The sequence below is a fragment of the Meriones unguiculatus genome, chromosome 2 (genome assembly GCF_030254825.1).
Source record: "Meriones unguiculatus strain TT.TT164.6M chromosome 2, Bangor_MerUng_6.1, whole genome shotgun sequence".
Classification (NCBI taxonomy): domain Eukaryota; kingdom Metazoa; phylum Chordata; class Mammalia; order Rodentia; family Muridae; genus Meriones; species Meriones unguiculatus.
In genome coordinates, this window is record NC_083350.1 from 50,142,426 (window position 1) to 50,165,677 (window position 23,252).

At 43.8% G+C, this 23,252-nt stretch overlaps 2 protein-coding genes across 15 annotated transcripts in view; both read right to left on the minus strand.

Moving 5' to 3' along the window:
* LOC110557101 (protocadherin gamma-C4) overlaps nucleotides 1-23,252 on the minus strand; it is a 188,042-nt gene that overhangs the window by 58,501 nt on the left and 106,289 nt on the right. The gene's annotated exons all lie outside the window — the stretch shown is intronic.
* On the minus strand, nucleotides 6,621-22,396 carry LOC110557095 (protocadherin gamma-A12-like). Its single transcript, XM_060377399.1, is given in 3 exon segments — nucleotides 6,621-18,407; nucleotides 18,410-19,511; nucleotides 19,514-22,396. Coding segments are annotated over 3 exon segments (2,169 nt in total). The 5' UTR covers nucleotides 20,378-22,396; the 3' UTR covers nucleotides 6,621-18,204.

Sequence of the window (23,252 nt, forward strand, 5' to 3'; positions counted from 1 at the left end):
TAGCACCATTCAGGATCCTCTACCTAGGGAATGGCACCAAAGCCAGAGGGTGGGTTTTATCACCTACATCAACAGAATCAAGATAATTTCCCATAGACGTGGCCACAGGACAACCTGATCTAGGCAATCCCCAATGAAGGATCTTAGAAAAGAGTCTAGATTTTGTCAACTTGACAGCTAAAACCAACCATCACACCTAGCACATACAAAGCCCTGCGTCTGATCCCAGCACCACATAAACCATGCATGGGTAGCCCATGCTTCTAATCTCAGCTGGGAAGCGGAGGCAGAAGGGATCAGAAGTTCAGTCATGCCAGCCTGGGTTATATGATTCTGAAGAAACAGAGACAGGAGTGAGAGACAGACAGAGAGAGAGAGAGAGAGAGAGAGAGAGAGAGAGAGAGAGAGAGAGAGAAAGAGAGAGAGACAGACAGACAGACATGACAGAGAGACAGAATATATTAATATTGGGGTATAACAACTCAGTGGTATAGGATTTGCTTAGCATGTTTGAGACCTTAGGTTCAATTCCCAGCAAAACACACACACACACACACACACACACACACACACACACACACACTTCTCTCACATACACTTGCACACATGCATGTAATATGTGCATGTAACATATAGACTTTTGCATAAGGAAATGCTGGAAGGATATTAAATAAATGAATGAAATGTTTGCCAATGGGAACAGGAGGAAATAATGGTTGGAGTAAGATGTGAACAGTAGAAATTCTCAAGAGATGTGATTTATTGTTCTGCTCTGATTTCATTTTTACTCATTCAGTTGTTTCCCCCTCTCCACTTGTTTTTGTTTTTTGTTTTGTTTTGTGTTGTTTTGTTGAGGCAGGGCTTAATTTAGCTCAGGATGCCCTTGAGATCTCTGTGTAGCCAAGGATGGGCTTGAGTTCTTGATCATTCTACCTCTACTCCCTGAATGCTGAAGTTGCAAGCATGGTCCACCCACACATGGTTTATGTGGTGGGGAATCCATAGATGTGTTCCTGTCAAATAATGAAATTAGAAAAATTATTAGCTGGACATAGAGGTAGACCTCCACAACCGCAGCACTTGGGACGTAAATGCAGGCAGATGAGGAGATGAAGGCCAGCGTTAGTTATGATTAGAGTTTGAGGTTAGTCTATGGCACAGGGGACCCTGTCTCACAAACAAACAAATAAAATTATATGGGTCAGCAAAATGGCTCAGTGGATAAAGGGGCTTGCCACCCAACCTGATAACCTGAGTATGATTCCCATAACCCACATATTGGAAAGAGAGAACTAACTCCTGAAAGATGTCCTACAACCTCCACACATGTACTGTGGCATACACATGCACGCACACGCGTGTACACACACACACACACACACACACACGTAATTTTTTTTTAGTTACTAAAGATAGGAACAGGGCATACTGCTCAATGAAAAAAAGCACTAACTTAACATGTACAAGGCCCTGGATTTTATTCCTAGTGTTAGTAAATAAATAAATAAATGTATCAAATGGTAAGACAGTATATAATACACACTATAAAATGTTACCCATTTGAAAAAGAGCCATATATACACTTGCATACACAGAGAACATGTTTCTAAATGTATATAACTAGATATTAACAGCAATGCTTTCTTGAGATTCTGAGGCTTGGAAGTAAAACTTGATATTTTATTTTCACAAATCTGCTTTAAAAATTGAATTGTAAATTACATACAATCAAAATGCAAGAATCTTAGGTTCAATGAGTTTTAGAAAATACACTCGCTAATTTTTCTATCAAGATATGGAACATTTCTATCTTCTGGGAGAAGAAAAGTATTATCATTAATTATTTCTTGAGACAGGGTCTCTCTGCATAGCTCTGGTTGTCCTAGATCTTACTGTATAGATCAGGCTGGCTTTGAACTCACAGAGATCCTCCTGCCTCTGCCTCATGAGGGCTGGGGTTAAAGGTGTGCACCATCACAGCTGGCCTTCTATCATTAGTATTATTGATATCAACTTTAAAATTGATAAAGGACTTTGTGCATGTTTAATACTAAAGTTCAGTGATTTCTGTGTGATTGCTAAGCATCTTCTAGCCCATGCATTCCTCCTAATTTTTACCATTTATGGACAAAATCAGATGATAAAGAAAAACAGATTAAAAGTTTCCACACTGAGTTGTAGTTCAGTAGTAGAGTGTTTTCTTGGAGAATGCAAAACCCTGAATTTGAGTTCAGCACCTAACAGACAACTAATGGAGACCATCCACACAGTTGTGGGGGAAAAAAACAAACAACCATAAAAATATGCAAAAGTTTCATGATTTCCTTGTTTTTTTTTTTATTGCTGAGTAACATTCCATTGTGTAGATATACCACAATTTGTGCATCTGTTCCTCCACTGAGGGGTATCTGGGCTGTTTCCAGCTCTGGCTATTACAAATAAGGCTGCTACAAACATGGTTGAGCAAATGTCCTTATTGTGTACTTGAGCATCTTTTGGATATATGCCTAGGAGTGGTATAGCTGGATCTTGAGGAAGCACTATTCCTACTTGTTTGAGAAGCGCCAGATTGCTTTCCAGAGTGGTTGTACAAGTTTACATTACAAGGAGGGCTCCCCTTTCTGCACAACCTCTCCAGCATGTGTTGTCTCTTGAGTTTTTGATCTTAGCCATTCTGATGGGTGTAAGGAAGTGGGAAACAGTAAGATCTGGAGAGGACAGGATCTCCAAAGGAAAGCAACAGAACCAAAAAATCTGAGCACAGGGGTCTTTCCTGAGACTGATACTCCAACCAAGGACTATGCATGGAGATAACCTAAGATCCCTGCACAGATGTAGCCCATGGCAGTTCAAAATCCAAGTGGGTTTCATTGTAACAGGAACAGGAACTGTCTCTGACATGAACTGATTGGCCTGCTCTTTAATTACTTCCCCCTGAGGGGGAAGCAGCATTACTAGGCCACAGAAAAAGACAATGCAGCCACTCCTGATGAGACCTAATTGAATAAGGTCAGAAGGAAGGAAAAGAAGACCTCCCCTATCAGTGGACTTGGGGAGGGGCATGCATGCAGAGGGTGGAGGAAGGGAGGGGTTGGGATGGAAGGAGGGAGGGAACCACAGGGGGGATACAAAGTGGATAAAGTATAATTAATAAAGAATTTAAGAAAAAATATGTAAAGGTGTGCTAAAGTTAATGTTATAAAACTGTATTTGTTTCTGTTACTCTTTAAACCTGGCTATCACACAAATAAGTGAAACTCTTTTATATTTGTTTAATAATAAGCTTCACAAAACAATAACTGAGCAGTTATTACTCTATTCTTAACCTTCTAAGCTAATTTGGCTTTCTCCCAGCATACATTCCAGAGATATTTGTACTTTGCACCTTTCTTGCTCCAGCTCCTCTCCTGATCTTACTTCCATCTCTTCCTTGGCCGAATCTCTCCTGGATATCTGCCCATGGTTGAATCCTTTACTTCCTCTTCTAACTCCTCCTCCCCTGGCTGGCAATAAGTCCAGCCCTATTCTCTCCCCTGCTCAATGACTGATGTAAGCTGCTTTCCTGGCATATCAGGGTACAACTGGGGAGCAGAGTTTATACAACATTGAGACAGGAGAATCTTAGAACAAGTCTTGCAACCAGATATAGGGAATACGGAAATCAGCATATGAATTACACAATAACCTTATGACAAAGGTCTGCTCATGGTGATGCCCTTTTGTAATCTTAGCGCCTAAAAAGTGAAGGCAGAGGGATGGTAAATTTAAGGCCAGCATGGGCTATAGAGCAAGATCCTTTTATCCATTGTTTTTATTTAACCAAAATTTTATCAGTCAAGTAATTTATAGTCTAAGCAGAATACTGGAGGCAGAAAAAAACAAAAACAAAAACAAAAACAAAAACAAAAAAACAAAACCCTGAACACCAGGACTAGTTTGAAAAGTGGACATTATGAATTAGACACAGTTGAGTATAGAGAGGTACAGCTTACTTCTTATCTTCTTAAAGACCAATCTGGGATAGATCAGCCAGGACCCCCAAAACATACTAGGTTAGGGGTACAAGGAAGCTTATTTTGCTCAGCTTCGTGAGGACCATCCACTTGAACAGGTGATCACAATGGAAGAAATCATATATTAATTAATGAAATGATGGACAAATGTCCAACCACACACTCAGTATCTTCACTTGGCTGTTCTTTAGAATTTCAACTTGGACATACTCTTGATTGCTCTTAAATCCATTCTCTGGTCTTCTACACCTGACTGTATGGTCTCTTTATCCATCTCATTGCTCAATTTGAAAACCTGATGAGCTGTCTGAAAAGGAATGGTCCCCATAGGCTCATATATTTGAATGCTTGCCCCCTAGTTAGTGGAATTTTTTGGGAAGGATTGGGAGGTGTGGCCTCATTGGAGGAGATGTGGCCTTGTTGAAGGAGTTGGGTCACTGGAGTGTGGGCTTTGAGGTTTCAAAAGGCCACACCAGGGCCAGTGTGTTCTTCTGCCTGCTGCCTCCGGTGGATCAGGATGTATGCAAACTCTCAGCTACTTCTCCAGCTACTTTACCATGCCTGCCTGCCACCGTGATCCCTGCCACGATGACCATGTACTAATTCGCTGAAACTATAAGCTAGGCCCTAATTAAATATTTTCTGTTATGAGTTATTTTAGTCATTGTGTCTCCTCATGGCAATGAAACAGTGACTGAGATGCCTGAGAATCACTCTAATCCCCTTTCATTCGTTGTCCATATTGAGTCAAAAATTTTTATTGAGGATCTACCACTAGGGCAGCCAACAACATTTCAGACACTAAAGAAGACAGTAATAAACAAAACAGCCCCTGCCCTTGTAGAGTGCACAACTGCCTACTCCAACATTGCCTTATTGAACCTACTTCCTAAACACATCCCAATCTACTCTTTTTTTTTTTTTTCGAGACAGGGTTTCTCTGTGTAGTCCTAGCTGTTCTTGAACTCAGATCCACTTGTCTCTGCCTCACAAGTGCTGGGATTAAATGTGTGAGCCACCGTGCCCAGATCATTCATTTATGTCCACTCCACATCCTTTTTTCATATAAACCAGCATCACTGCACGTGTGGGATGCACATGAGTGTATATGTGGGTGCATGCGTGCGTGCGTGTGTGTGTGTGTGTGTGTGTAAGCATGTAGGTGTTATATTGCTTGCGTGGAGATCGGAGGACAACTTTGGGGAGTCTGTTCTCACCTTCCATCTTGTTTAGGCATGTTTCCCTTTTATTTGTGCTACGGAACTGCATATTCCAGGCCAGCTGACTGTCTGTCTTCCAGGCCATTCTCTTTCCGCCATCAATCTCACTGAAGGAGTGCTGGGGTTGCGCACTACTAAATATGGCCTTTTAAGTTAGTTTGGGGGTTTGAACGTGGGTCATTGCATTTGTTTGGCTATCTGAGCCATCTCCCAAGCACTCCAGCACTATTTACTAATAATATTGCCAGAGTTCCCTATGAGCCCCCCAGTTTGTACCTCATAGATGACATCTCCACACAAGAGCCAGGGTAATTTTTATATTTTGAATCATATTTTGTCATTGTATTCTTAAAAAGAAACTATTTAACAATATCCAAATGCAAAAGAACTTAACACAGAATTCAGAATCTTCAATAAGATTTACAAGGTTCTGTCCCTCTTGTCAGTTTCATCTCATGTTCCATTTCCAGTATCCCTAACTCTTTTTATGGGCATGAGTCACATGGTTCTTCTCGTATTAAGACTCTGATACATGCTAGTCCTGCCGGGCAATTTCTTTTTTCATTCTCCTCGTTGTTCCAATAAATCCTACTAATCCCCTAGACCTCACTCTAAATCTTTTTTGCATCCTTCCCTGACCTTGAGAATAGGCCTGGTTTCATTATAAGATTGCTGCTTTCATATTTCTACTTGATGGCATTTATCACCCCTGTAAAGTCCTTGTAAAAGAATGGCATTCACTGAGGCAGGAATCATGCCATTTACCTTCTTGCATCCTTGTCACTTAGGGCAGGGTTTTGCTAGTGCTTGTGAGTCAATAAGTACTCTTAATATAAATGAATTAATGATCCATCCACTGCTAGAATTGGGCAGATACCAATTTTTACTGTTTCTAGGTGGGATGTTTCAACCTGTACATGGTAATGGAAGTCTAAATTTTGTAGAGACAGGTTAGGGTTACATAGTACAGCATGAGTATACAGTATCCTACTCAATTTGTTTTTTGAAAGCATGTAAAATGTATGTACAGCATTACCAGGCATGGTGGTACATGCTTGTAATCTCTAAACTTGAGAGGATGATGTAGGAGAATACTAACTTCCTCGGTTCAAAGCTGGCTTGGTTGGGCTATATAGCAAATTCATGGGCAACCTAAGCTACATAGTGCCCTGCCTTAAAGCATCTGCAACAACAAAACTGGTAATTTTCTGTAAGTCAGAAACAAGAAAGAAGAATATAAATTTAAAAACTACCAATTTTGGCAACAAAAAATCACACATTTAGACAGTTTAATAAAAGATTTATAAGACACCCAATCTTTCATCTTAGTAAAGAAATGGGCATAATATAAATATTCATCACCTGATGGAGAAAAAATATGGTATATATAGAAATGGAATGCTATTCTCACAAAAGGATGAAATATTGTCATTTGTGGCAACATGGATGCGATTGGAAGTAATCATGTTGAGTGAAACAAGCTACAGACAGAAACAGGAGCACCACATCATCTTACTCATATTTAGATCTACAGTAGTTGACCTCATAGGGGTTAACAGTAGAACTGAGCCAGGCATGCTGGCATACAACTTCAGTCCCAGAACTCTGAAAGGCAGAGGTAAGGGGATCTCAGTGAGTTCAAGGCCAGCCTGGTCTATGTAGCAAGTTTCAGACTAGTCAGGGACCCACAGTGAAATCTTGTCTCCAAAAAGGGTTAGAGGTTGTATTCACCAAAGACTTGGAAGAATGGGGTTAAGACAGAGAAGGGCTGATCAGTGATAACTAAATTGTAGGTGGATAGCAGCCAGAAGTTTGGTGGTGTTATTCCACATTAGGGAAACAATAGCTAACAACAGTGTTTCAAAAAGCTAGAAGAAAGGACTGAGAAAGTTTTACCAAGAGAAATGGTATTTGAGGAAACAGATGCGTTTGACCTGATTTGAATATCTTACAATACAAATATATTGAAAAATCACACAATATCCTCAATATTGTATTCAGATTTTATGTTTTTATATATTATTTAAAGATAAAAGTTAAAGGGACTAGAGAAACAAACAGCTTAGTATTTAAGAACACTGGCTGTCTTTGGGGGAGTGGGGTTTGGTTCCTAGCACCCACAAGGTAGCTCACAACTATCTGGAATTCCAGCCACAGGGGATATAATGCCTCCTTCTGGTCTCTATGAGCAGCAGGTACATACATGGTACACATACATACATGCATGCCTTCATAAACACACATAACAATATTAATCACTTAAAAAGTTAAGATGCCCTCATCAGTAAAAGCTATAAAATATAGCTGAGATAATTTTACCAATTTTAATTAAATAGAAATATATACCATGTTCATGGATTAGCAAATCTCAATGTTGTTAAAGGTGAGTCTCCTACCATCTCAGCAGAGCTGTAGATGCAATAAAATCCGTAAGAAAACCCTGCAGGCTTTATGCACCTGGAGTTGATAAGATGGTTTTAATTATTTGGAAATTTAAGACCAAGAATTATCAAAATAATATTTACAAGAAATAAAAGTGTTGGCAGACTTACCTACCTGACTCTAAGACTTACTATAAAGCTATAATAATTCATAAAATGTAGTATAGGCAAGGTAATAGAAAAATAGCTCAATGTATAGAAATAGTCACACCTCTCAGTGAAATTACTTTCAACAAGTGGTGCCAAAACAACGCATCAGAAATAGAAGGACATTACCAATATATGTTGCTGGGAAACATAGGAAAGACCCTGATCTCTATCTCAGTGGGTAGCCATCTTATACCACAAGGAAAAGCCCATTTTATCGATTTGCTCTTTTTTGTTTGTTTGTTGAGATGAAGTTTCATTTTGTAGCCCAGGCTGGCCTTGAATTCACTACCAGAACCTCAAACTAATGATGATCATCCAGTCTCCTGAGTTTTGGTATTACAGGCATGGTAAAAAAGTAAAATCTGTTTAAAATAGAGTAAATAAAAATGAAGCACTAATTGTCAAATCAACACTTCTTTTCCCTGGAAATACAATTTATTTTCTTATAAGCCACTAGAACATGGTGTTACAGAAGCCAAGTCCAGCACATTCAGGCCATGCACACTTGTTGATAGGCTTTTTTTTTGTTGTTGTTGTTGTTGTTGTTGCCAATCTTTAGGAGATCCCACAGGTAGGAATTAGCCTCTAGGTTGAAGATGCTAAATTATTCATTTGCTTAACCCTCTTTAGAGATAAAGACAAGTCACATTTTATAATGAAATCGACACAGCATGGAGCAACCCTGGAATCCTGGAATCCATGACAATAAGGAAACCTATGATTAGTAACCAGACACTCTTCCATACATCTCACTACTAATACTGTTTGACTTTTGATTTGCCGGAATTCTCCTTTCATGCTTTCCCGAGTTTGCATTTTACCAGCACTCAGGAGCTGGGGGTTCATGACCAGACTGGTCTACATAGTGAGTTTCAGGATAGCCAGGGCTATGTAGAGAGCCCCTGTCCCCAAACTAAAAACAAAACAAAACAACCCCCTCATATCCAAAACCAAACCCCTAAAAATCAGAGCCTGAACTTTGTGTACTTTATCTAATCCCTACATCATTCCAATTTACTGGTAGTGAAATACTTACATTGCGGAACTTTATTTGCAAATGTTAAATCTGTAAGTTTTTTAAAGTTTTGTAAAGTACTAGTTGAATGAAATACCCACCAGGATCCATTTGTAGAACCACCCGATTTAAAGGAGCAGACTATACCCATCACTAAGTGCTAGCTCAAATTCACTTCAAGCATTTGAATTATTCCCATTCCCCAAGCCTCAACAGGAAACAGGAAGAGAAGATCTTCCCATCAGAGGATGACGGAACAGACATGAGCAGAAAAGCATACAGCAGCCAGACATGTAAATGGTGTGGATATTCCAGTGTGAAAAACAAGACTCAGTGTGAAAAGCAACTTGGAACACTTGTTTGAAGACCTGCTAAGCAAATGATAATTTTTTAAAGCTTTGGGTCTACCAACTTCCTTGAGGCTTATTCTTAAATTTATTTAAGTGGTTGGTGAACTTTATCAGCCAGATTATCACTTAAAAAGTTATGTGATAATTTTTAAGATTTATTTTCTTTTTAATTATGTGAATTTGTTTGTGTGAGTTGAGGGCGTTGGAGGTGTAGGATCTCCTCGGGCTGGAGTTATGAGTAGTCAGATGTGAGGGCAGGGAAATGAACTCCCATCCTCTGCAAGAGCAAGATCTGCTCTTCAGCACTGAGATAATGTTTTTCCAGCCCCAGGCTCTCCTTGTGCACTGAGACTTTCCTCAGATAGAAAAGGTCATGTATTGTGATGAACAAGTTTTGAGGTATTGTATTTTTCATCTTGCACAGATCAAGATTAGCCCCTATCTATATTTCAATACAATCAGACTATCAATGTAAAATTACTAAATATGCTGTGTAAAAATATGTAACCAAAATACTATGGACCGTTCCTATCATGCCTGACTTCCGGTGCTCACCATGTCAAGCATTTTTCACCACAAGCCTTTAGTCATTTTCCCAGAATTGTTTCTCATTGAAATCACTAGAAAGAGGCCATGTCGAGAAAAATATGCGTGTGACCGAACTTAAACTTTATCAAGAAGCTCTTGCCCAGAAGGATGAATTCTGGCTCCCACTGGTCAGAATGATCAGTCACACCTTATCCTCACCCAGGGTCCTTCAGTGAGATTTCGATTGAGTCTGGAGGAGTAGAGCTTCCAAGAATTTTCACTTGTCCCTGAGTTCACAGAGGCAGTTTAGACCAATAGTCACCCTGGAGTAAAACCTGGGATCTAGTGCAGCCAGGAACAGCAACACAGAAATGCGAACCGAGGCAATCATCAGATTAGAATTAAGATGGAATTGGGTTTCAATTTTGCCAAGGGGTTGCTGAGGTGTGGCAGTGCTCACCGAGGATGTTAGCCAAGACAGGTTATGTCACAGAGGTGGTTAAGGGCAGCAGCTCTCCCCCACAGCAGAGTCACTCACAGGGGCTGGCTGGCAACTCCTTGTGAGGAAGGTACATACTCTGATTGTCTTGCCCTTGTTGGCGGCTGCAGACTGAACCCCAGCTGGCCAACAGAAGGTCAGCCAGGCCTGCAGTCAGCCTTGGAGACCGGGAGGCTAGGCTCAGGAACCCAAACTCTGTGCTCTCACCAACACGTACGACCATGGCACTAGGGTCTCCTGGTTGGTGGTGAGTAGGAGACATCGCAGTTGGGACTCAGACTGGGATAAGAGGCTCTGACCTGAGCAATGGAGGCTCCAAAGGGCTAACCTCAGCCAGGCAGGCTCGATAGGAAGCAGGCTGTCTCTGTTATCTCTGACCCCAATGTATAGGGTGACATTGTGCTAGACAGCAGCTTGCCTTGTCCATGGATGGCTGTAACAGTGATATTGTACTCTGGGATCTGCCTCCTGTCCAAGGTCTCTTTTGTCATAAAACTTTGTAGTGATTACTGGAGGAAGATGTGGTGAGGCATATTTTCTTGACCCTTCTCTCCCCATATCTCCAAAATTAGAATCTTGCATTTTAAAAAGAATGGTTTCTGTTTCGGGTTCAGGATCTTTGGAAATTACTGTGTAAACAGATTTAAATTCCTTCTGGGACATTGTCTTTATCATGTATAATTTCTCCCTCTCTCTCTTTCTCTCCTTTGCTTTGTTTTTCAAGACACGGTTTCTTTGTGTAGCACTAGCACTCCTGGAACTTGCTCTGTAGACCAGGTTGGCCTTCAGCTCAGAGATCTGCCTGCTCCTATCTCCTGAGTGCTTGGATTAAAGTCCACTGTCACCTGGCGTATCATCTATAATTTCTTTCTCAGTGGTTCACTGGTCCATCAGTTCTTCTCTATCTGTGGCTTCCAAAACCTTGAATTATCTATCTCTAAGGCACGCTGAAGGTCAGCGTGTGTGTGTTCAGTTTTTACTCTGTCCACTGTTGTCATCAAGGTCGAACTGGATATGAGGACTTTGGACTGCAAAGACATACCTGGCCCCTGCACTGGCACCCACATTCTCCCTGGCCCTCAGCCTCAGTACACAGGTGCCTGTGGTACCTCTTCTTGTGCTCTGACTCCCACCAGGATCTGAGTGGTGTCACTTTGCTGTGGGTCTCCACAATTAAAGACAGTTAACCATAAAGGATGATAAGAGCTAGCTTGTGCTGGCCTGGTGCCTCTAACATACTTCTTTCCATTACTTGCCTTTCCTACTACAAAGGTGACAACAGAGTAGTGCCCAAGGTGATGCTTTTCTAAGAAATCGCTCAGTATTAGCATCTTCAGCAGGTTTTCTTGCACATCTCACCACTGGCTGGTAAATCTAGGGCTGAATGGTACAGGAACTATCATTCACATCCCAGATATTTGTACTAATGCAAAAAAAAAGTATTTGGTGTCTGGAACAGGGTGAGGTGGTTTAAATAAGAATGTCCCCCATGGGCTCATATATTTGAATGCTTGGTCATTATGGAGTGGCACTACTTGAGAGGGATTAAGAGGTGTGTTATTGCTGGAAAAGACTGTGGCCTTATTGGAGGAAGTGTGTCACTGGGGGTGGGCTTTGGGGTTTCAAAAGTCCAAGCCAGTCCCAGTTTCCCTTTCTTCCTGTTGCCTGCTGATCCAGACCTAGAACTCTCAGCTATTGCTCCAGCACCATGTCTGCCTTCATGCCACTATGCTCCCTGCCATGACGACAATGGACTAAATCTCTGAAAGTGTAAGCCAGCTCCAATTTAATGCTCTCCTTTGTAAGAGTTGCTGTGATCATGATGGCTCTTCACAGCAACAGAACACCAACTAAGATACAGTGTCTCATGTTGCCCTGGCTGGCCTGGAACTCACTGTGCAGACCAGGCTGGCCTTAAACTCACCGATAGCTGCCTGCTGCTGATTTCTAAGTAATGGTATTAAAGGCATGTATGTACACCATGCCTGGCCACTTAATAGATTAAAAAACACCCTTCACTTTCTAAGCACCTATATCTTGGGCACGTATCTTCTCCTAAGCCACCTTATATTCACAGTAAGTCTCAACTTTCTTCATGGAGTGAAGTATTCTTTTTCTTTTTTCTTTTTTTTTTGTAATGATCCAAAATTTCCAAGTGTATATGCTTCAGACACTGAGACCGCAAACCTTGACAATGCGCCACCACTGAAGCCAGATGTTCTGAGAGAACAACTGGTGACAAAAAGCTCTGAGAGGGACACAGCGCTTGCCTTGTGCCCTCTAGCCCAGCAGATGCTGTGACCATCGCTTCCACAGTTAGCCTCACCGCTGACTCAGCAGAGACAAGACCCTTTTCAGACTCTCTGAGTTACGATCTCTAGCCAAAAAGAGACAGAGCTCTCTGCCTGTGTATCCATGTGCTCCTTCAAGATCCAAGAGGTTTGCAGAGAGAGGGAAGTTCGTGGTCAGTTTTTAGACCTGCTTCCGGATGTTCTTTGTCAGTCTGATTAGAGAGCCATCAGGCAGGAATGCCAAGAGATCTGCTCACTTTCCGATTTCCATGTTGGTCAGTAGTGAGACTCTGCTCTCTAGAACTGCAGCCAGAAGAAACAGAACTGCAAGAGTCTTGAGTGTTGAGGACAAAGTAAAAGATGAGGTTCTTTTTGTTTGTTTTGATTTGATTTTTGCTGACTTTCCCAGCTTAAAGGTAGTCGGACAGTCTTCCTAGTGTGTTTAAATATCTCTGGTCACATGTAACAGACTTAAGCACATGAAGACAAGCGATGGCCTCCTTTATATCTTCTTGACATGGGGTGGTTCCTCCCTCCCTGCAATAGGGAGTAAACTTGGAGCCTCACACACACTAAACAAGGTCTCTAGCGCTAAACTGTATCCTCAACCTGGGAACTAGGCGACATTCTTGTTTATTTTTTCCTATTTTGACGTTTTCTTTTTAAATCTAGCATGGTTTCAGCTGAAAATAAGAAAGATGGTCCTAGGGGATTCACTATATGGAAATTTTATGGAAATCTGACAACTCTCTTAGCCATTAGCTTTGTAAGGTAGGCCGGAAAGTTGTCTTTATTATGGATTTTGCACTATGATTCTTTCCCAAGATACCACCCTTTTACTCTCAACTCATTTCATTGAATGGTTAGCTGTGGAAAGTACTGCAGGATGCTTCAGAGACTTTGATAACTACGACATTGTACTTGCCCTCACTGCTGTTAAGCACGAGCGGAGTTTTGTATGACTTCTCTGAGAAAAATAATGGTGGCACCAGCTCCCTTTTATACTTTTTTCTGATTCAATAATTTGTCCAGTGACAATTTCTTCACCTTTTCGTGATCCACATCCCTTCCCAGTTGGTATCCAGAAATAGCTTTTATATGCTTCCAGTTACCTTTGTCATAGGCCATCATTTACAATCAGTATATTAAGAATGTCCCAAGACCCAGCTATTGGTATTTTTCCAATGAGTATGGTTTCCCTAGAGTGAATTTACAGTGTACCACTAAAGAGTAAATCTGTCTCTTTCCTAAAATATGGAATCATTCGTTTGATCAATGTCTTTTCACAACTATATATTTGTTTTTGTTGAACCTGTTATCTTGTATGCAGTAAAAGTAGATCTTTCACCTCACCAAAATCATTCAGTTTATCACTGGAGCTATATCCAATTGCATGTTATTGAGAAAGTGGTGATATTTACTCATTAGCCTTCCAATTCATGGAAAACTTATCTTTAAATTGTATAGTTCTAGCAAGATGTGTAGGCTGTGGTAGCTTTAATGCGTCCCCCAAAGCAAAGTGATGAAAGAATTTCTGCTGCCAGATTACACTATAATTTTCAATAGAATGACAACTTTTTTTTTTCTTCCTGAGACAGGGTTTCTCTGTGTAGCCCTGGCTGTCCTGAAACTTGCCCTGTAGACCAGGCTGGCTTCCAACTCAGAGATCTACCTGCTTCTGCTGGGATTAAAGGTGTGTCTTGCCACCACCTGGCCCAGGATGACAAATTTTAAATTAAAGCTGAACCCTCTGATTTAGCAGTGGAATGAATGTATATTCACTTTTACATAGGAAGACAAGGTCCGGACACACTTTCATTGCCAGAACTAGAAGAAATGTCAATATGTAAACCCATTGCCAGTTACGCTCAGAAAACAACCCAACATGTATCCTAATTATCAACAACCATCCATGATAATCCAGCGCTACAGTTGGTATTCTGTGCTCCATTAGCTTCCATTTTCATATAGCCAAGATGAAAAACTCCAACCTTCAGTTTTCAGTCATCATTTTCCAGCTGCACCACCCAATATTTCATCAAAGTGAACTCTTTTAAAGCACAGCATGTCCCTTTAATTGCACCACTGGAAAGCAGAGGCTGGGGGATCACACAAGGTCAAGATCGTCCTTGGCTACATAGTAAGTTTGAAGTCAGTCTGACTTACATATCTAATTCCAGGTCAGCCAGGCTTAGATAGTGAGACTATCTCAAACACACACACACACACACACACACACACACACACACACACACACGCATACACACCATTCCACGGGCTCCTTGTTTAGACTATACTATTCAGACCACAAAAAGCTAGAATTCACAGACTTGTCTCATACAAAACTCTCCCCCCATCTTTTGGCCTAAGACGTAGCTTCTCAATCAAGAGTGTGCCTTGATTTTTCTCACACAGCCCGAGTTGGCCTTGAACTCACTGTGTAGCAGAGGATGACCTTGATCTTGCTTCCATCTTCCGATTGGTGGGACTACTGGCATTGTCATCGCACCAACTAAACTTTTAAATTAACTGCACAAAAATTTCAAAAGAAGTTTTGTTTCCAAACACGGGTATTGCTTTGTATTAACTATGTCATCTGGAGAAGGTTACAGCATTATTACTCTCCCCCAAAGAATTCTAGGTATGCTGCCATTGAAAACATGTCTTTTCTTTTTTCAGTCAATCACAAAATAAACAGCTATTACTAATTAATGAGAGGTTATGAGCCAAACTATTTATATAGTCTTCCACATCCTTATCACAATATTTCAAATATGATCTTATTATCCCTGTTTTTGCTGAAATCCCCCAAATTGAATAACATGCCAAAGCCAACCCAGTTAGGAAGTTATCTAGTTAAAAACTACTGTTGGTGGCCTTGGTATCATTGTAATCTCAGTTATTCAAGAGGCAGAGGCAGGAAGATGACAATTTCAAGGCCAGTCTGGGCAACTTAGCAATACCAGGTCTCAAAGTAAAAAGTAAAAACATATAGAAAATATATAAGAGCATTTCCTAGCATGTGCAATGTGCCTAGTTCAATTCCCGCCACTACCACCACCACCACAACCCCTACTGTGTGCTGTGATGCATCTGAGGGTACTTGGTATCATGGAATCTTAGAGCACAGTGTAAAGATTTGTGTTATGTATATGAGCATTTTGCCTGCGGATTATGTCTGCGTGCTATGTGAGTGCCCGGTGCCCACGGAGGTCAGAAGAGGGCATCTGATTCTCTGGAACTTGGGTTACAAATGGTTGTGACCCACTATGTAGGCGCTCAGAGCAAAACCTGAGTCTTCTGTAAAGGTCATCATCTCTCCAGCCTCCAACCTTGGAACTATTTAACGAACCAGCTCAAACTGGGAACACAATTATTGCCGATTTTGAGATACTGTCTAAGACTCATTGCTACTTATGACACAACACCCAGAATTTGTCCCTAAAACTGAGTTAATAGGCAGAGATCAACACCATTAGCTTAAGTTTTAAAATAATTGTTTGTTAATAACACTTTTCATTTAGTGTTGCCCACCACATGTGAACTACATTGTGGACACTTTCTGAATTTCCACAAGAGGGGACACACTGCCCTCTTTTCTTCGGTGTTAATTACAGAACACTGTACTTAGTTCATTTTATTTATAACTTAATGTAAATTCGAATTACTTGCTATTTGTTTGTTTGTTTGTTTGTTTTTGCAGTTCTAGGGACTGAAGCTAACCAACTAGGGCCCTGTGCATGTAACACAATAGCTTTTCCACTAAGCTACAACCTCAGCCCTCTGTTGACCTTTTATTTTGAGATGACTTTAAACCTGCTGTCATCCTACCTGAGCCTCATGGGTACCTGGGGTTAGTATTGTAGGCCTCTAGTACCAGCCCTGGATAAAATTTATCTTTTTATACAGGCTTAAATACTTCCTTAAAAAGAATCACATGAGCAGAACAACACAATCTATACTTTTTATTTTTAAAAACTTTTTTTGGTCTTGCTTGTCAAGACACATAAGATGACGTTTGAATCTCGCTTTATTTCGGAGGCAGTTTTGTTTACCTTTTTGATTACCTATCTTTCTCTAAATTTCAGTAGTCTCTTTTATAAATTTGGATTCCAGTTATTATGTTTTTAATAGATAGGCAGCATATAAATAGAAAAAACTAGTTCTAAGGAAACACTTAGGACCTACCCTTTCTAGAAAAATTTCTGTGTGTAAAAGGGGAAGTTTAGTGAAGGAAGAATATACTACTGGGAAAGTTTCTTCAGAACAAAAAATACGTTCAAAACATTTAAAATTTAAAGATATTTCTACAAAAAAAAAATCCTTCACTGTGTAAATGGCAAATGTAACTCATGCTTGTGCTACATTGGCAAATTCTGGGTATTTTGTGTATCATTCGTGCAGGTTAAGTGGGTAGAAGGAATGTTTAACTTCTTCTTATACATACTGTACTACCTAGGTGTGTGTAACAGACAAAATACCATTACAGTCCTTCATAATTACAACACATAACTCGTATAATTGAGAAAAATTTCAAGTGTGTATTCACCGTACTTGGAAGACAAAAACATGAAATTACTCACACCAAGGAAGTCTAAGTACAGAGGCAAAGAGATGCACAGGAGTTTACAGTATCTGCTGTGAGTCACGAGCACTGGGAGTTTGGATTTCAGGTGCTGTGAACCGGGAAAGGACTGCTCCCTACAGAGGTTAGAGGCAGGACTATGGGGCTTCCAGCCCTGGGTTCAGGGAAAGACCTTGCCTCAAAAGAATAGGAAAATGATAGAGAACGCCGAGCTCCCTCACCCAGCATCTGTATGTGTATATATACTCATACAAACACAAACACACACGTACAAATAACTTTTGTTTTGTTTTGTTTTTTGGAAACAGAGTTTCTCTGTGTAGCTTTGGCTATCCTGGACTAGCTTTGTAGACCAGGCTAGCCTGGAACTCACAGCGATCTGCCTGCCCCTACCTCCCAGAGTGCTGCGATTAAAGGCATGTGCCACCATGCCTGGCGCTACAAATAACTTTTAAAATATACGTATATAACTTTTTAATATATGCATTTATCCCTAATGACCAGAAATAGTACTATTTAAAAGGCATTAAAAGCATCATATGACTTAACAAGCAGATTAAAATGTAATGAAAGGTCACTCTATTGAGGCTAAGGATGTAGCCTAGGGACGAAGTGTTTAGCTCGGTTCAATCCCCAGACAAGGTTTTTTCTCTTTAAAAAAAAAAAATTTTTTTTTTAAAGCAACCGTACTTTCCATTGAATTCCGTTTCTTCACTCTAGCGGAATTTGTGTTCCCTCAGCCTTCACTGGGGATCGCACCCAGGGTCTCTTCTCTGTACATGCTAGCCAAGCGTGCTACCACTGAGTTCTAAGTTACGCTCACAACGCCTGCATTCTTACCAGATAAACAGACACAAAGCTGCTTCATGACCGAAAAGTAAGATAATTAAACGTGTCGTTGATGAACTAAGCTACCAAATTATAGGGCAATATAAAGTAGAAATTGTTTAAATATCGTGTGACAATACTGTGTTAATGTATCTTTTAAGCCAAACAAGGCGACTAGGTTGTTGTTGTTGGCTGTCAGGTACATACCAATTTGTTGACAATTGCTTTATCAATTTCAAACACCCATGAATCATCTATATCATCTATGATAGTTTGCCCCATTCTCAGAACGGACTCACCTGAATTAATGCATGGTTATCTTTAGAAAATACCGAATCGCCCGGTAACGAGAGAGGCTCGCTCTTCTCGCAGCTCTCCCGGCTGATGAGCGTGTCTGCACAGTTGGGCTGCGGGAAGATCAAGGGACTCTTTCGGGAACCCGCGGTGAGCGAGACCTCGGGCGACTAGATCTGTAAGAAAGCTTGCACCCGTCCACGCCCACAAAGTGGGAGGCTGGCGCGTCAGCCAATCCCGGGCCCGCAGCCCGGAGCAGGCGCAGTGAGTGCCAGCGCCGCAGCCTGAGCGCCAGCAGCGCCAGAACAAAGACCAGGAAGACGCCGGAGACCGCCGCTACGGCCACCACCAGACAGAGCAAGAGCCCTGAGGTTTCGGAGACGGAAGGGGACTCTAGGTTGTCCAGGTCCGCCAGGACGTTGGGGATGCTGTCGGCGATCGCCACAGTGAGCGTGACAGTGGCAGAGAGGGGGGGCTGGACGTGGTCCTGCACGGCCACGACGAGGCTCTGCCTGAGCGCATCCCTGTCCGTCAGGGCCCGAGCCGTGCGCACCTCGCCCGTGTGCAGCCCCACCGAGAAGAGCCCTGGCTCGCTGGCCCTGAGCAGGCGGTAGGACAGCCAGGCGTTCTGCCCGGAGTCCCTGTCCACCGCCACCACCTTGGTCACCAGATAGCCAGGCTCCGCTGAGCGGGGCTTCAGGTCCACCCCGGTAGAGCCGTAGGTAGGGAGAGCAGGGTAAAGGATTTCGGGAGCGTTGTCGTTCCGATCCAGCACGAACAGGCTGAGGGACGCGTTGCTGCTGAGCGACGGGTCCCCTCTGTCCCGCGCCGACACTCGCAGCTGAAGGTCTCGGAACAGCTCGTAGTCAAAGGAGCGCAGTGCGAACAGGACGCCGGTGTCCGCGTTGATGGAGACGTAGGAGGACAGGGGGACGCCCTGGCGGGTGTCCCCCGCCAGGGAGTAGGTGACCTGGGCGTTCTCGTCGCGGTCGGAGTCGTGGGCGGCGACGGACGCGATGGAGGCCCCTCTGGGGTTGTTCTCCGGGATGGAGGCCCAGTAGGAGGCCTGGGGGAAAACGGGCGGGTTGTCGTTCGCGTCGGCTACGGTCAGCGACAGGTGGGTGTGGGTGGCCAGCGGCGGACTGCCCCCGTCGGCTGCGGTCATCGTGATGTTGTAGCTCGGAACCCGTTCTCGGTCTAGGACCGCGTCCGTGACTAGGCTGTAGTAGCTCCCGTAAGATCTCTCCAGTCTAAAGGGCAGACCCTCCCGGAAGGAGCAGACGACCCGTCCGTTCCCCCACCCCCCGAGTCTCGGTCCTTGACGTCTAGAAGGGCGATCAGAGTCCCTCGGGGAGCGTTTTCCAGAACGGAGCTGAAGAGGAATGTGATGGCCACGTCGGGGGCGTTGGCTCCCTGGTCGGGGTCGGCGGCGTGGATGCGCAGCAGCCGAGCGCCCGCCGCCACGTTCTCCAGCACGCTCGCACGGTACTCGGACCGGGCGAACTCGGGCGCGCTGTCGTTGGCGTCCACCAACGTCACGCGCACGCGCGTCGTCCCGCTGCGGGCTGGCGCCCCTGCGTCGAAGGCGGTGAGGACCAGGGGGTGCGCCGCCGCCTCCTCGCGGTCCAGCGCGCGCTCCAGCACCAGTTCCGGGTACCTGCTGCCCTCAGCCCCGTTCCGCGCCTCCAGCGAGAAGTGCACGTTCGGGCTCAGCCGGTAGCTCTGAAGGGCGTCCTTCCCGACGTCCGGGTCCCAAGCGTGGGGAAGAGGGAACCGCATCCCGGTGGCGGCGCTTTCGCTCGTTTTGATTTCCAATTCGCTTTCGCGGAAGGAGGGAGCGTGGTCGTTAATGTCTCGCACCTCGACTTCTACCCCGTATATCTTCCCCTTGTCTTCCACCAGAACCTCTAGGTTTAATTGACACTCGGTGGACCCCGCGTACAGCTCCTCCCGGTCGATCCTGCCCGCGGTGACCAGGCTGCCGCTTCGAGAGTTCAGAGCGAAGAGTTGAGCCCCACCTCTGGAGACGATGCGGACCCCGGGCCCCGCCAGCTCGCAGGGCTCCAGCCCCAGGTCCTTGGAGATGCTGCCCACGAAGAAGCCTTTGTCCAGCTCCTCGGGAACTGAATAGCGGATCTGGGTGGATCCGGCCTTCCGCAGCATCCCGAGGAAGACTCCCAGGAAGACCAGCCCTTTGCAGTCCCGGAGCACGGAGATCTTTGTCACTTGAGCATTATTTCCAGTTCTGCCTTTGACCACTTAAACCAGAATCCGCTTTTCAGTCCTCGGAGCCCGACGGTTAGGAGGTGGGGCTGCCCCCCTCCCCCAGGCCAGTTTCCTGGGAGAGGTGTTTTGTCTCAATCTCTCTGCCCTGTGCTTTAGGCGCACGCAGAGCGAGCAGGGCTTCCCTGTCTTTTGCTCCCCGGTTGGTGAACAGCGGCGCTCAGAGGCCGAACCAATTCCTACACAGCCGTGAACTCTGGGAGAGGATTTTTGGGTCATGTACCAGAAATAGCTCCACCTACTGTTCCAAATGACGATGGAAACAGACTCAACAGTAGTGGACAATTCAGTGAGCATTTTATTCCCCACAAATCCACTTCCTTGAATTATTGAAAATAGTTGTCCCATTTTTCTCAATAAGACAAAAATTTCAATAGATTTCTTGAAATTTCTTAAAGGGAAGGACTACTGTAACAAGTTGGAATTTAAATACTGAAAAAGCAAAATTTCACGGTAAAACAGAAACCAAAAGTGAGACGCTAGTTATCAGATTCTTTTGTAGCGGTTGGTCGTGACGATGTATTAACACCTTTAGAGTCAGTGAAAAGATCCCAACTTGCATTAATTGGAACTGAGATAGTGCTATACAAATATATAGATGTATTGTATTGCAAAAGGACTTTTGGCATTGAGAAAGACTTAGTAAAAGAAAATTAGTAACCTGAAGAATACTATAAACTCACCTCCTGGATAACTTTAATAACTGAGAACTACTGGTCCTACATTTAGAAGCACATCCGAACATAGAAGAGATACTCAGAGATGATCGCCCATACTTAGTTCATGTCTCTAGAAACTGTATTTGAGAACCTGCACTTTTTGGTGATGGCTGCTGGACAGTGGTCCTTAGCTATCTCCAATGCTTAAGTATAAACTCTCTAACTTTGCCGACTAGAGGGGTAGCCATAAAATATAAAATAACATAAGAAGAAAACTTATTTGTGTGAAAAGATCAGACAGAAATATGATATTATAAAAAAACCCTAATATAGCTGGTCATTGCACACACCTTTAATCCCAGTACTCAGGGAGGCAGAGGCAGGTGGATTGCTCTGAGTTCAAGGCCATCCTGGTCTACAAAGTGAGTCCAGGACAGTCAAGGCTACATAGAGAAACCCTGTCTCAAAAAACTGAACCAACCAAACTAAACCGAAAAAAAAAAAAACCCTAATATATCTGAATACGATTACCAAATTATCAAATTATTACCACATCGTATTTGGAACCCTTTTTACATATTATTTCTCAATTTATAATTAATAAAGAAAAGCCTTAAAAGTTCAAAGATATTGATCTCCAAAAAACAACCACAGAAAGTAAAAAGTATAGATCAATTTAAAATATTTGAGTAGGACCGTTGAGAGATTGCCAGTAAAGGAGCTGGTAAAGCCAGCAAAGGTGCTTGCTGCCAAGCCTAATTGGATCTGAGTTCAATCCCTGGAACCCGGATGGTGGAAATAGAGAACTGACTTCCTCTGAACCCCACAGGGTGAGTGCGTGCGTACAGATGCGCGCGCGCACACACACACAAATTAGTAATGGCAGTGTCTCATAATACTTCTAAGTTCTGAGTTTTGACATACAGGGATAAAATATTTCAAAATCCTTGAAGCCAAATGGTGCAGTTAGCGCCTCATAGAGAAAAGACAGGAAAGAACTGAGATTGTGCAAGCAAAACAAACAGGCGATTGTGGATGTAATGTGCTTTCAGATCTTTTCAAAGCCGGGCGTGGTAGAGGCAGAAACAAGAGGATTTCTGTGAGTTCAAGGTCAGCCTGGCTACACAGTGAGTTCCGGGACAAGTAAGATTACGTCGAGAGACCCTGTCTCGAAATGAATGAATGAATAATCTTTCCAAAAGAATTAGAAAATTAAACAATTTTCACATGAAAGGCTCACTGAAACTCACATGGGTAGAAGCGATAGACTCAGAGACTATCTTGTTATTCTCCTCGGTGCCACTCATTGCCACAGGCGCTTCCATAGCAAGGTCTCGCGGAGGGACCATTTCTGGCGTCAAAGTAAGAAACTGAGACGTTTTCTGACAATTGGAGGCGACATAGAGATTGTAGGCATAAGGCAGAGTCCCCTCACTGTAGTGGAGAGAAGCCCCTGATCTCGCTTCACAGCAGAAGCCAGACTGGAAACAGGAGACAGCAGGACTGTGGGACTGCCGAAGGCGGAGCGCGACGGCCACGGTCACGACGGAAAGAAAGAGCACAGAAACCAAGGCCAGGGCCACCACCAGGTAGAACTGCAGCTCGGCCTGCGGGTCCGGGGACTGAGGGTCCTCTCTGAGGTCCGGCAGGGCCTCCTGCAGGCTGTCGGCGAACACTAGGAGCAGCGTGGCGGTGGCCGAGAGCGGCGGCTGTCCACCATCGCGCACCCCGACCAACAGGCGCTGCCTGGCCGGGTCCCTGTCGCCCAGCGCACGCGCCGTGCGCACCTCGCCGGTCCGCAGCCCCAGGCTGAAGAGCCCGGGGTCGCTGGCCTGCAGCAGGTGGTACGACAGCCAGGCGTTGTGTCCCGAGTCCGCGTCCACCGCCACCACCTTGGTGACCAGGTATCCGGGCTCGGCGGCGCGCGGCACCATGTCGAAGAGCGCGGAGCCGTCGGGCTCGAGCGCGGGGTAGAGCACGCGCGGCGCGTTGTCGTTGCGGTCGCCCACCAGCACGCGCACGCTCACGTTGGCGCTGAGCGCGGGCGAGCCCTGGTCGCGCGCCTGCAGGGTCAGCTGGAAGGAGCGCAGCTGCTC